Raw genomic sequence first — 13364 nt, forward strand, 5'->3', positions numbered from 1 at the left:
TGCAAAAGCATTCAGATTTTAAGCGTTGCCTCATTTCCATTAATTTTAATGTTTTACTAAAAATTGCTTCGCCAATTTTTACAATCTGTAATATAGTTGTAGCTTAATTTTACCTGACGAAAAAAGAGCAGCTGATTTTAGATATTCAAAAATTAAAGCGGTAAATTAAAATTATCTGCTAAAGCTGCAGATTGGGGGGAAAATGTTTTTGTCATCAAAGGCAAATTTTTTCTTAGAATTTGGTTCACTTTTTTAAATATAGTAAACACTCAAAGATTCATTTTGCAAAATGCTGCAATTTTTTATTTAAAGTTAAGTATAATATATTTCTTTATGTTTTGTTTATATTAATGCTTCGTATTGGTTATCTTACATGTATTTACCTAAATACAAACTGCTATCCCCCTTTTTGCAAATTTTTCATTTTCCTGCTAGCTGCAAATAACTACCAATTTTAACTTGCTATTGAATTCACTTGAATTACGTTAATTAGAAGATGATGTATTAGACTTTCAATTCTAAAATGTGCTATTATTTGGAGATACAAGTACATACAATCTAGTCTCGATATTCTTTCCAAATTGCACAGGCAGTCGTAAAACTAAAAAATTTCAGAGCAGAGGATACTAAACTGAAAAATCAAATTTCTGAAATTTTAAAAGATAAAGGAACATTCAAAGGAAATAATGACTGATGAAAAAAGAGAAAAAATTCTCAATACAGTTTTATCAACTGAAGAGAATGAGAATGAATCAGTTCATTTAAAACTGAATTCACAAATGCTTCATCAAATCATGAATCCCCCCTCCTCCTGAAATAAAAATATCAAAACCTCTATCATACATAACAGAATTATACATTTAAGGAAAAGGAAAGACCTTGCCATGTGTCCAAAATAGATTTAGGCAGGTGTTCTTTTGAAAGTAACTCAGATTTGGTTATTATTTTTAATTAAATTTTTTGTCAAGTGCATTCAATCATTTTAGAAAATATTTCTTGAATTTTTAATACGCCCCATCAATCTTATTATTAATATATTATCACTTTTTACTTTACTCAAATGACGAAATCTCAAAATTTTAATTTGATGAAAAAGCTTCCATCAAATTCAATACAACAAAATGAGTGAAAAAAGTTTAAGAAATCCTGATCCAGAATGGGTATCAAATTTAAATTTAAAACATTGAAGATCTGTGAATAATAAGTAGCTTTGGAATTTAATGTGTTGCATAGCATCTAAGTAGAAAGACTTAGATTTTATACATATATATATACATATATATATATTGAAAAAAAAATTTAAAACACTACTACTTTCTTGCATATTTAAAAAGTAAGTATACAGATATCAAGTACTGTATTCTAAAATTAAATGATATTTATAAAATTGCTTTTATGACAAGTAAGAAAATATTAACAATTTTCCTACTTGTCATAAAAGCAATTTTATATGTATTTATTATGCTTTTATGACAAGTAATTCACAACATTTTAGAGATAACATTTTCCCAAAATTTCTTGAATCACAATTACTTTGTTGACTAGAGAAAACTAAGTAAAAATAATACAAACTTATGAAACATTCACAGTTTGGAAAAAACACATATATAATGTTTCTCTTTTGACAGACAGCTGCAAAATTGAGGCACTCTAAAATCTTTTTCACACTTCAAAATACAAAAGGCAGTATAGAAAATTATGCACACTCAAACACCAAATCAGGCAAAAATATACAATTCATGAAATATTAAAAACAACGTATTTCCAAAATCATTTCATTCTTCACACCCCACTATTTTTTTAATGATATCAGAGTAACATAATTTTTTATGAGCATATCAACTAAAAATAAAATACCACCTTCATTTATGTTTTGTTGGAAAAAAAAGAGAGAGAGAGAAATGAAATTGAGATTGAAAATTCAAGAGAACAAATTTCATATTAACAGTTAAAACCAGAGATCAAAAAGAAAATTTCTATTCTATCTAGCAAAACTGTTTTAAGTCAATTTTAAAAAAAATCATTTAAAAGTTCACCACATGCTTCAAAATGAAAGATTCTAAAAATTATTTTTTCTGAACACAGAATTTTTTTTAGACTTGAATAAATGCAGAGCTATGAAAATTCTATTTCTGACAATTTCTACAATTTACTGCTGCTCAAAAAAGGTTATACGTGGAAGCATAACAAGCAGCCTAATAATATTCATGCAAAGTACCTAAAGCATGACCCAACTTAAACATAAAATAATAAAATTTGAAAATGTAAAAAAAAACTTTTGAAATAATTAATATTTATCTATATTACAAACCTTTTATGCTAATGTTCACCAAATGCATTATTAAACACTAGTTGTATCTAAATAGCTTAAGGTAGAAATATGTTTTTCAAAACATTCTAAAATATCATACATATATATATATATAAGTGAATATTAACAGTTAAATAGATTTGAAAGGACAGTATTGCATTCTATAAACTTTTAACCATTTAACACAGGTTATAAGAGTAATCTATAAAACAACACATCAGATGTAAAAATATTATTAATTTAATCCACTTATGCCAAGGAGTGCTAGCTCTTATGGTATTAAGATATAAATTTAACATTCCTTGACACTCAGAGTTAATTTTAAGCTCTAAAAAAGTAAAATTTATTTAAAATTTAAAGGATGAAATAACACTTGAATATTCTCAAACAGAGAAATATACAACACAGGAACATAAAATTTCACATCGATAGGAAGTAAAATTCACTGGCAGTTTCGTACTCTTATTTTTTCTAATTGCGATAAACAAACATACTTTTATTTTCCTATATGTGATGTGCTTTTTACTAATCAGTTTAAAAGCAATCATTCTGCATAAAATTTTCAATACTCAGTGGAAAATTACATAATTATATAAAGTTCCACTTCTACAGTTAACTATACTTAACTTTCATAATGTAGACTGCAGAGAACAAATTACAAATAATTTTATTCTACATTTTAAAGCTTAAAATCGTATAGATACGTTTCTAAAAACTGTTAACATTTGTCATGCAGGAAATTTTAATCAAGCATGTTTGAGTAACTACAACTACAGAGATCAACTTGTTGAACAATTATTTGGTGATTTTTCTAGACTAGCAATTTTTATGACTAGGCAAGATGATCTCCGCAATTTTCATAAAATTGGATTGCATCAGTTCTTTTTCTCCACTATAAAAGATAAAATCAACTGACTGACCTAATGCCAAGCCAAAAATAGCCAAAAATACTGCCGAAGATCCAAGTTTTCCAATATAAAGAACGTCCATATGATGTAAATATAAATGGAGCACTGAGTGTCATGAAGAAGACAAAACAACCTAGATTCTGTAAAAGATTTGCAGGAGATCTGATTCCTTGAGATAATAAAAGACACTTGGACGGAGATTGCTTTCCACTATAATAGTCTTCAAGGAGTCTAAAGCAAAGAAATAGTTATTAAAAACATTAACTTCGTATTTTCAAAATCACATAAATATGATATATAAAATTTATAAACCTGATGAAAGAAAATTTAAATAAAGTTGAACCCCATAAACAGACAGTTCTTGAATCATTAAACAGAAGCATAACAGTCCTTGAAGCAGGAGATCAATACACTTCGTCATAAAGGACAAAACTTTTATCTCATTACTGTCCTCTAAAGGAAGTTTGACTGAATATGAATATTTTAACTGGATCCCCAAAATAAGATTTATTCCCATTAACTCTTTTGGACTCAACATTTTTACTGTTCTCGCTTCTTTTGAAACTACATATGTGCTATACGTAACAGGCACAGTATTTTTAAATGTTCTCATAACACTAGTTCGAGTTAAAACATTATTTACAAATATGAAAGAGAAAGCACACCATAAATGCTCAATGAATTATACATGAATGTATAAGGTACTTTCTGCATGCTTTCGTGGTGTAATGGTTAGTAATAGTGTAATGGTAGTATAATGGACCTTAAAGCCACAAACTTTTTGTCGCATTGATGCATGCGCAAAAACTCATTAAAATTTCCTGCGCCAAAGCTTGGGGAGGACGCTGCGGTGCGCAATGAATTGGAAGTTGATCTGTCAGCACTATCCTTATCTTCAGGCCAGATGTTTTTATTTTATTTGGCTTATAATTCCTTACTAAATATAGTATTTCATCTCGATGCACTCCGTCTTTGATATGATTTAAATCAAATTCCTCGTCATTATAATTCACTTCCAATAGTGAAGAAAATGACACAGAGGTTATTGAAAACGAAAAAATTTCGTTTGACAAATTAGTTGGTATTCTCGACACAGCAATTATAGGACTTGAACAGCGGAACTTTGTAACTGAACAAGAAATTATGTCTGTTTATAGAATTAAAGAGAAAGTCTTATCATATAAAACGAAGCAACTTAAACAACTTACATTGAAAGTATTGTTTAATAAAGTAAACAAATAAATATTAATTTTTTTTGGTAAATTTTGATACCCTTTAGATCATAATTGTTCTTTATTTCATAAATTACGGTTTCATATTTTTAATTTTATAATTTCTGCATGCCATCTTACCAGATTTAAACTGATGATCTATAATCCGGAAAAATCGATAATTCCGAATCGCCGAAGTCCCAACAAGTCCGGATTAACGACTTTTGACTGTATAATGGTTAGCACACTCAACGTGTATTTGAGAGGTCTGAGGTTTGAGTCTCGCCAAAGGCATTATTCATTTTTCATGTATAATCAGAAAACCCCGAAGTAAAAGAAGTATGTTGTCACTTAGCAAAATGGCAATATATTTATCTATTGAATTTAAACACCTTGTGGAAAATAGTGGCACCTCCAGCCACCAAATTTTGAACACACAGTTTTTCACCTCAAAACGTGCGCATGAAGGTTAAAGCTTGAATGTTGTATTTGTTTTTTTTTACTTAATTTGTATTTTGGTCAAATTTAAGAAAACGTCTGATTAAAAACTGAGCAATATAAGGGATATAAGAGATGTGTTGCCAATGCCCAAATTAAAATATTTTTACCTTTCATGTAACAGCATGTTATTGATGAACAACAAAGTGTTAAATTAAATTAATTTTTTTTTCAAATTTATTGTGTTATTAATTAACAAACTATTTGATTTAAAAGCAATAAATATAAATTCATTTAAGTACTAGCTGGAAGTGTGAAATTACATTAGGCAGATTTGTTAATAAAATTACATATTTTTATAACTTCTTTTAGGCAGCTGGCTGTGTAAGTAGCTAATGCACATAAATATGGTCAAATGTAAATGTATGCTTTTACATTTACTTACAAGCATTAAAATGGGTACACTACTTGGTTAAAACTTCTACCTTTTATTTTAATTTGAATATTTCTTCCTGAAAAATATAATTTTTTACTATACAGACTTTCAGTAAATATCAAGTAATCCCATAAAAGAAGTCACTTTCAGAAAGATCTTGGTAATAGCACTCAAGACAATAGCTGTAAGAATGTGAGTGCTAATTTTAATCTTTCAAAGCCCTTCAGACAGTCACAGTACAGCACATTAGATATGTCATGCTTTCTACATAGAAAAGGCAATGGTGCAACAAATGCTAAAAAATATAAAAGAAGTGTATGGTAAAAGTGTTCTTAATATTTGCAAATGCCAATTATTGTTCTGTACATTTTGGGAATGCAACATTAGCTTGAAAGCCAGCCATTGTGAGTATACATTTTTGATAATGACATGGTAGAAACTGCAGTTGAAAAAAATCCTTATGCAGCTGTTAAAAAGCTAGTAAAAGAGATTAATCATCAACTTTCTGTTGCCACTGGAAGGAACTTAGAATTGTGTCCAGATTTAGCAAAATGGATTCCACATAAACTACACTGGTAGTTCGTTGCCAGTTTGAATCCTGGTGTACGGGCTGGCTGCATGGGCATTTTTGTACGTGTAACACTTATATGATTCAGTTTCCCTTGGAAAGTCCTCCCCGAAGGCAACTCTAACCTTAAGCAGATGGACCTCAAGTGTTTTGCCATAATCAAATAAGAAAAACTAATCCACATAAACTTCCTGATGCTAATCAAAGAGAATGCATGAATAGCTGCACTTTTCTTCATACATTCACATGAACCAAATTCTCCTTTTTTAAACTGTTTAGCCATGGTAATGACCTTGCAGGATTTCATTGATAAATATATATATATATATATATAATCCGCATGAGGCATTTGAAATAGACTTTCATGATTTTTTTCCTCCAATAAACCTGACGATTATTTTTAGAAATAGCATAAAATACCTATTACAACTCTGGAAGAATCTTATTGATTCAGATGGAGAATATGCAATTGATTAAATAAATACCTTATTTCGTCAAAAACTCATTTAAAAACATGACTTTATATACATTTCATTAAAGCACTGAAATTTAGATTTTAAATTGTAATACTATACACATTCAAATAAAGTTTCTGAAAAATATCAAACAAAAAATTTTAAAAAAGGACAAATTTCATTAACATACCTGTCTTTCTTTAGGAAAATGTTATGAAGCCACAACTTTAATTCTGATTCATTTGCAGGAATGCTACACGTATCAATGCGATTAATATGAATATACACAGCATCACAACAACCAGTTACAAATTCTGGAATTCGAAATAAAATTACTAAGTCTTGAATCACAATAAAAACTTTTGCTTCAATAAACCTGAGGATCAAGGATCTAAATATGAGATAGTTATACAGTCAAAAGTCGTTGATCCGAATTCATCGGGACTTCGGCGATTCCGGATTATCGATTTTTCCGGATTATAGATCATCAGTTTAAATCTCGTAAGATGGCATGCAGAAATTCTAAAATTAAAAATATGAAACCGTAATTTATGAAATAAAGAACAATTATGATCTAAAAGGTATCAAAATTTACAAAAAAAAAAAAAAAAAAAAGCTTAATATTTATTTGTTTACTTTATTAAACATTTCTTTCAATGTAAGTTGTTTAAGTTGCTTCATTTTATGTGATAATACTTTCTCTTTAATTCTATAAACAGACATAATTTCTTGTTCAGTTACACAGTCCCCGCTGTTCAAGTCCTATAATTGCTGTGTCGAGAATACCAACTAATTTGTCAAACGAAATTTTTTCGTTTTCAATAACCTCTGTGTCATTTTCTTCACTATTGGAAGTGAATTATAATGACGAGGAATTTGATTTAAATCATATCAAAGACGGAGTGCATCAAGATGAAATACTACAGTTAATTGCTGTGCCGAGAATACCGACTAACTTGTCAATCGAAATTTTTTTGTTTTCACTAACCTCTCTGTCACATTCTTCATGTCTTTATCCATTTTTTGCAGCAATTCCACTTTTTGTTTGTTAGACATCGAAACATACTTTCGTTTTGTAGATCCTTTGGAAGTTCCAGCATCGGAAATTCTATTTGACATAATCGAAAGTTCAAGTTTACTTTTATAAAATTGCTCTTACAGTCTTCAAAAAATAATAAGCGGGATCCAATTCGAAGATTAGGAACAACGCAATCATTAACATTAACTGAAATAGATAATTAGATAATTTTAGCTTACACCGTCCGTTATACATTAAACGCGCAGGCGAAAACGTATTCTGCACTTGCGCACATGCATATGCGCAGTAGTCAAGGTCTTACGTGCACGCGTAAAACGCCTGTGCACATGTGGCAACGCGGCACATGCGCAGAAAGTTTTTAGCTTTGAGGTCCGGATTATGGGTGCTGAATTAACGACTTTTGACTGTAATAAAATTGTTTTATTTACATTTTTTAGAGAATTCTACTTTTATGAAAATATTTGCATTCATTAGGTACATTGGTCATCAAAATTCAAGGATAATGAGAAAAAATATGCTCCCTAAGTTAATGTTGAAACCAATGCTGTAATTATTTATGTTAATTAAATATACAATTGAACACAAAATTGCACTTCCATGCATGCATTAGTGCCAGAAATATGAAAATTCAGTGATTGACAATGTGGTGCACAATGGATGCATGTTGGAATTACGATTTGTAGTGCTGTCTAGAGTAAACGTGGTTTCTGAGAGTAATCAGTATTCGGTAGTTATGGCTCAAAGGCATCATTTGAGCAAAGGTCAAAAGTAGCAAATAATTGGTACAATCGAGGGAGATCAAACACAAATGGAGATCGCCCAAGATTTGAATATCACTCAAAATGTCATATTAAAAGTTTACAGCTGCTTTTTAAGCACTAGATCAGTTGATAGACAGCCTGGTCAAGGGCGACCAAGAGCAACAACTCCATCAGAAGACCGTTTTCTATTGTTGTCAGCTCAAGGAAACCGGGAAGAGACTATGAGAGATTTGGTTTTAGACCTTCAGGCTGCCAAATGAACTCAAATTAGTTGTTCTATTGCTGTATGAAAGCTTAATGAAGTTGGACTGTATGCATGAAAACCAATGTTTATTTCAATTAATTATCCCACTTATTCCATCTTCCAGATGAGCCTGTTTAAACGGCTGTCATAATGTTCAATAGAACCAAGATGATTGGGCACGAGTATTGTTTAGGGATAAGTCAATATATAGTCTTAACAGTGATTCTAGATACGTTTTCACCAAAAGAGAGGAAGGAACTCGCAACTTGCCTTCCTTGTCCATGAAGTATCCCATTTCTATGACCGCAGTTTAATGGTTTGGGGAGGAATCAAACATTAAGCTGCGTATCTTTCAAGAAGGTCCTGTAACCACTCGCAGATTTATGGATGAGGTACTGTAGCCCCAAATTAGATTGTTTAGGAGTGCTGTCTGCCCAGAGTTTTTGCTAATGGATGACAATGCTTAGCCTCATCAAACATATGTGGTGTCAGAATACTTGTAAATAGAAGATATCACTCGAATGGACTGGCCAATTACTCTCCAACTTGAACTTAATTCAGCATGTGTGGGATGCCTTAGGTGCTGAATTTCAGAGCACTAAATTCCTCCCTTGACCGTCCAGATGTTCAAAAGTGCACTTTTAGAAAGAGTGGTATGAAGTTCCACAAGACTTGATCAACAATTTGGTTAACTCTATAAAATTGAGATGTGAGTCAGGCATATCTATCTAAGGGGATCATACACCATATTAAAGAAAAAAATTTTCTGTAAGAGGTGACTTAATTTTTCCATCATTTTCCAGAAATCTGGTTTTAATTTTAATATTTTGTAAATAATCAACTGCTAAATATTGTAATTTATATTAACTAATGCTTTTGTATAAATTTCTATTAATATTTTTTCATTAAGTATCAGTTATGTTTTATTTCTGCCATTATTCCTTAATTTTGATGATCAGTGTATATATGTAAAAGCACATTTTATCTCAGATTACTTCTAACTATCCCCTATTAAAAAAAATATTTTACATGCAGTAAGTAAGCTACAACATTCTCTTTTTCAGCGATAAAAGTCAATATATAAAATTAAAGACTAAGAGAATATAAAATTTGTCATTATAACATCTTTTGAATTCAAATTTGCCCTTTCTCTGGCTATAGCAACAAGTTCACCTCAATTGCTTTTATACACTTAAGTGACATTAAATTAGAGGTAGTGTAATATTATGGCAATACTCTCTCATTTTTGCACATATAAAGACACTGTCGGCATATATATATACATATATATATATACACAGCTGGCAGCTTAGCCCTCTTAAAGCAAGGTGCCAAGATGAGTAAAACTCAGACACTTTCAAATGAAAACAAATAATATGTGGTTGATACATGAGTCATTCAGTTGCAGAAACAGTTAAAAAGAAAAAATGAGAGAGAGATTTTTATCTTTTTACAGTATCAAGAGTAGGGCAAAAGTACATAGACAGTAGGAAAAAAAGTAATGAGGCAAACTGAAACTGACAAGCAGAATGATGTTATGATTATCTTGAATGATTGTTATCTTCAAAGATTCAGTTATAACACACATAGCCAACGATATCAAACCCTAGCTCAGGGAACCACCCAACTGAATGAAGGAGTCAATCATCAGCAGATGGAATGTGCAGCACTAATTTCATCATACCGACTTCAAAAGTACTGCCACAGAACAACATGACTGATACACTAAGGACTGGAAACATACAGCATGAACTGATATGGTGCTAGCTTCATGAAGAGATGGATCCAGTATACCATGTGTGAGCTATACAAGGTCATGGCGGCCAGTGACAGTCTGGGTAGTTCTTTCTTTTGACAAGACATGGGACTTGTCAAAAGAGATCCTATTTGATACCAAGTGCCTTCACTGCATTTAAATATAAAGCTCTGTTGGGAGTTCATTTAATTCTTTCATACTCTTCTGCCATGCCATTGAAAATAGAATACAACAGCAAGACAACTGCTCATGTCACAGATTTCAGTTGGCTAACATCTAGTTTAATGCCATTTCTTCAGGGAGAAGCTCAGAAAACCTAGCCTGAAATTCTACTGAGTACTTTGGGGAAGTGGGAAGAAGTATGTAAGCATGTCACTCATTTTTAAGTGTATTCACAGCATTCTTAAATGCTTTGTGAGAAATTCTAGAAGGTATTTCACAGGTCATACTTTTAAAACAATTCTTCTGAATCTATCCACTGGCTAAAGAAAGCAGCAACTTGCTACTAATCAGGTAAATCTAATTCAGTGGCACTTCAATGTATCAGTCAAGATTTCCAAAACCAGTTTGTTCTGGAGTTTTAAATTCTCAAAAACTGAAAAGCCAATTAAAATATATGGCATTCAACTTGTATTTTTATTAAAATATCGAGTTGTAACACTAGGAAAAGGAGATACCAATAGCTGATTGAAATACTGAAATCAAAAGTCTCATCACATTGCCAATGCTACCATTTCAAATTGTCTTTTGCATACATTCAAAGTTTTTTTTTTTTTTTCCTGTTCTTGTTATAATCTATATTTCTTTCTATATATTTGCTTCTGTAATGTAATTGTTAAAAATTACAAATTAAAAAGTAATCACAAAGTCTTTCCCTAATAAAAAAAAATTACATAAAATTACTGCAGGAGATAGAAATGTGAAATTTTTATCATTATGCAATCTAAAATTATATAAGAGATAAAATTATATAATAGCTAATAAAATTATTGTTTTTATCTTGCAGTAGACGGCACCACAATAGTCAGAAGCTAATAATAGTTAGCAAAAGGGTGTCGAAAGAAAAAAAGTATCTGTGTTTTTTAGTATTGTGAAACTAAATCACTCACTAATAGTCATTTAGACGATTGTATGGGTGCAATCCTCCAAATCTTAAGAAGAAACAGGAACTGGTATGAAAAGTTTTATGGAAACTGGTAGCATTGGTGATGTTATTGTTCAATGTTCATGAATGCTATACCAGTTCTTTGCCATACCAGTCAGGATACTGAAGTTCTAAATATCTGATGCTGTCTCAAGTATCAATGAGCATGTAGCTAGAACTGGAAAACCAATTTGATATTCTCCAAGCTATAAAAAGGGCCACATGCTAAAATTTACCAATTCACTACTTTTCTTTAAAAAAACTCAATTACCCATTTTAAAAAAAGCAAATGTCTAATTATAATAGTTTTTGTGCAATAAAATAAATTTCTCAATAAAATATTAATTTTCTCAAGAAAGATTTTATGCTCACTCGGTACACATAGCTATTTAGATCATAAAACACATATGTATGTAGAAAACATTAAAATGTACTTCAATTACACAAAATATACTACTTATATATGTTAAAAATGTTCACAGAAAATGCTCACGGGGGAATTGTATATAAAATGTAAAAAATTATTATTTAGTATCCTTTGAAGTAATATCCACCAGAAGCCACACACTTTCTTCAACATTCCCAACATTTCTAGAAGCAGCAGTTTAATGATGTTTTCGATATTTTTTGTACGCAAGCAATTATGCAATTTTAGATATCTTGAATTGTATAAAATGTTGAATGTTTAGAACCATTTTAATATGAGAGAATGTTGGGATTACAGCATAAGAAATTTTACACTTAGGATGGTCATCACATGATAGGGATCTTTTCCTAATTAAAGAAACCCAAGCTTCTTTGCTCAAAATGCAACATAGCACAAAAGTTTTAATTCAATTGTGCAAAATACATTCTACTAATGTTTGCATTACAAATTAAACTATAATGTCCTGGATGATGTCACATCATACAATTATATAGGATATGCTAAATTCTTTTAACAGCCAAATTAAATTAATTGAAGTTTCATGTACATGACATGACTTTTCCACAGACTTTTTTAACATGAGGATATATATGAATATTAAACAAAATTAAAATAAAACAAATGTTCTTAAGTACAAAATACAAAATTACCAAACATTGATGGCGCCTTCATACGCAGAGTTTTTTTGTCACCTTTTGTACAAGAATAAATCACAGTTGCATCATATACTGCATCAAGATTATCTTTCATATTTTCTAAAGCTATGTGAAAGCCTTTATACTTAGGGGTGAGGACATGCTTCAAAGGCACAAGACCTGTAATAAATAGCATTCAGGCAGTTAAATATTTAAATTTGCTTAATTAAGGATATTTTTGTTACTCAGTCTTAAAGCAGATCTGAAAGCAATATTTTTTACAATCAACTTTAGAAATTCTGATATTTAGACTAAAAGGACAATTTTAAGAATATCCAGAAACAAATTATAACATCAAAATAATATTACTCTTGCCTTTCACAGCATGAGAAAAATAAAATAATGTTTAAAAATACTTTTTAGATTTTATTATTACTTGAACATTGAAATTAAGCTTTAGTTAAAATATAAGTCCTTTTAATTGACTAAATACATAGAAATGCAAATTATACATTTTTGCTTCTATAGTAAGTATACTTGATACAAAATATCACAAAATTCTGAGCAAAATAATAAAGAAATCTGACCAAGAATATTTCAAAAACTGAAAAAAACTATGATAAATTAGTTCAGTTTTTAAATTTAGATATTCCTGAAACACCTCTTACCTTTAAATTTTCTAAATAATTTTAAAACAACAAGTTACTGAAATCATTGTACACAATATTTAAATTTCATTTAATTATAAATCAAAAAGTATTAATATGAAAACTAATTTCAAATGAAAAAATTCTGAGTGTATAGGGGAGGAGAATGAGTGGTCTCTCCTCTTCAGATGAAAACTATCTTTGTAAAAAATTCTAATTTTAGTTAATAAAGAGTAGTACATAACTGTTATAGTTAAAGCTGAAACATCAATGCAGATGTCTGCTCCAAGCTTTAGTTACTTTTATGTAGGAGGAGGTTGGGCATGAAAATAAAATTCTAATTTAAAAATCCAACAGAAATGCTGGAATATTAATGAAGTTCTA

At 30.1% G+C, this 13364-nt stretch overlaps 1 protein-coding gene across 5 annotated transcripts in view; it reads right to left on the reverse strand.

Annotated features, from left to right (window-relative positions):
• Positions 1–1359: 1359 nt before the first annotated feature.
• LOC118197170 (1-acyl-sn-glycerol-3-phosphate acyltransferase epsilon-like) overlaps positions 1360–13364 on the reverse strand; it is a 27864-nt gene continuing 15859 nt past the window's right edge. For all 5 annotated transcript variants that reach the window (XM_035368673.2, XM_035368675.2, XM_035368672.2 and 2 more), the window contains 3 exons: positions 12349–12513; positions 6518–6641; positions 1360–3450 (listed from right to left, as the gene is read on the reverse strand). In XM_035368673.2, coding sequence (XP_035224564.1) covers positions 3219–3450; positions 6518–6641; positions 12349–12513 — 521 coding nt within the window. In that variant the 3' untranslated portion in view covers positions 1360–3218. The remainder of the gene's footprint in view (positions 3451–6517; positions 6642–12348; positions 12514–13364) is intronic.

Source organism: Stegodyphus dumicola, chromosome 8 (genome assembly GCF_044657685.1).
Source record: "Stegodyphus dumicola isolate Sdum_Otavi_A_Nest chromosome 8, ASM4465768v1".
NCBI classification, from domain to species: Eukaryota; Metazoa; Arthropoda; class Arachnida; order Araneae; family Eresidae; genus Stegodyphus; species Stegodyphus dumicola.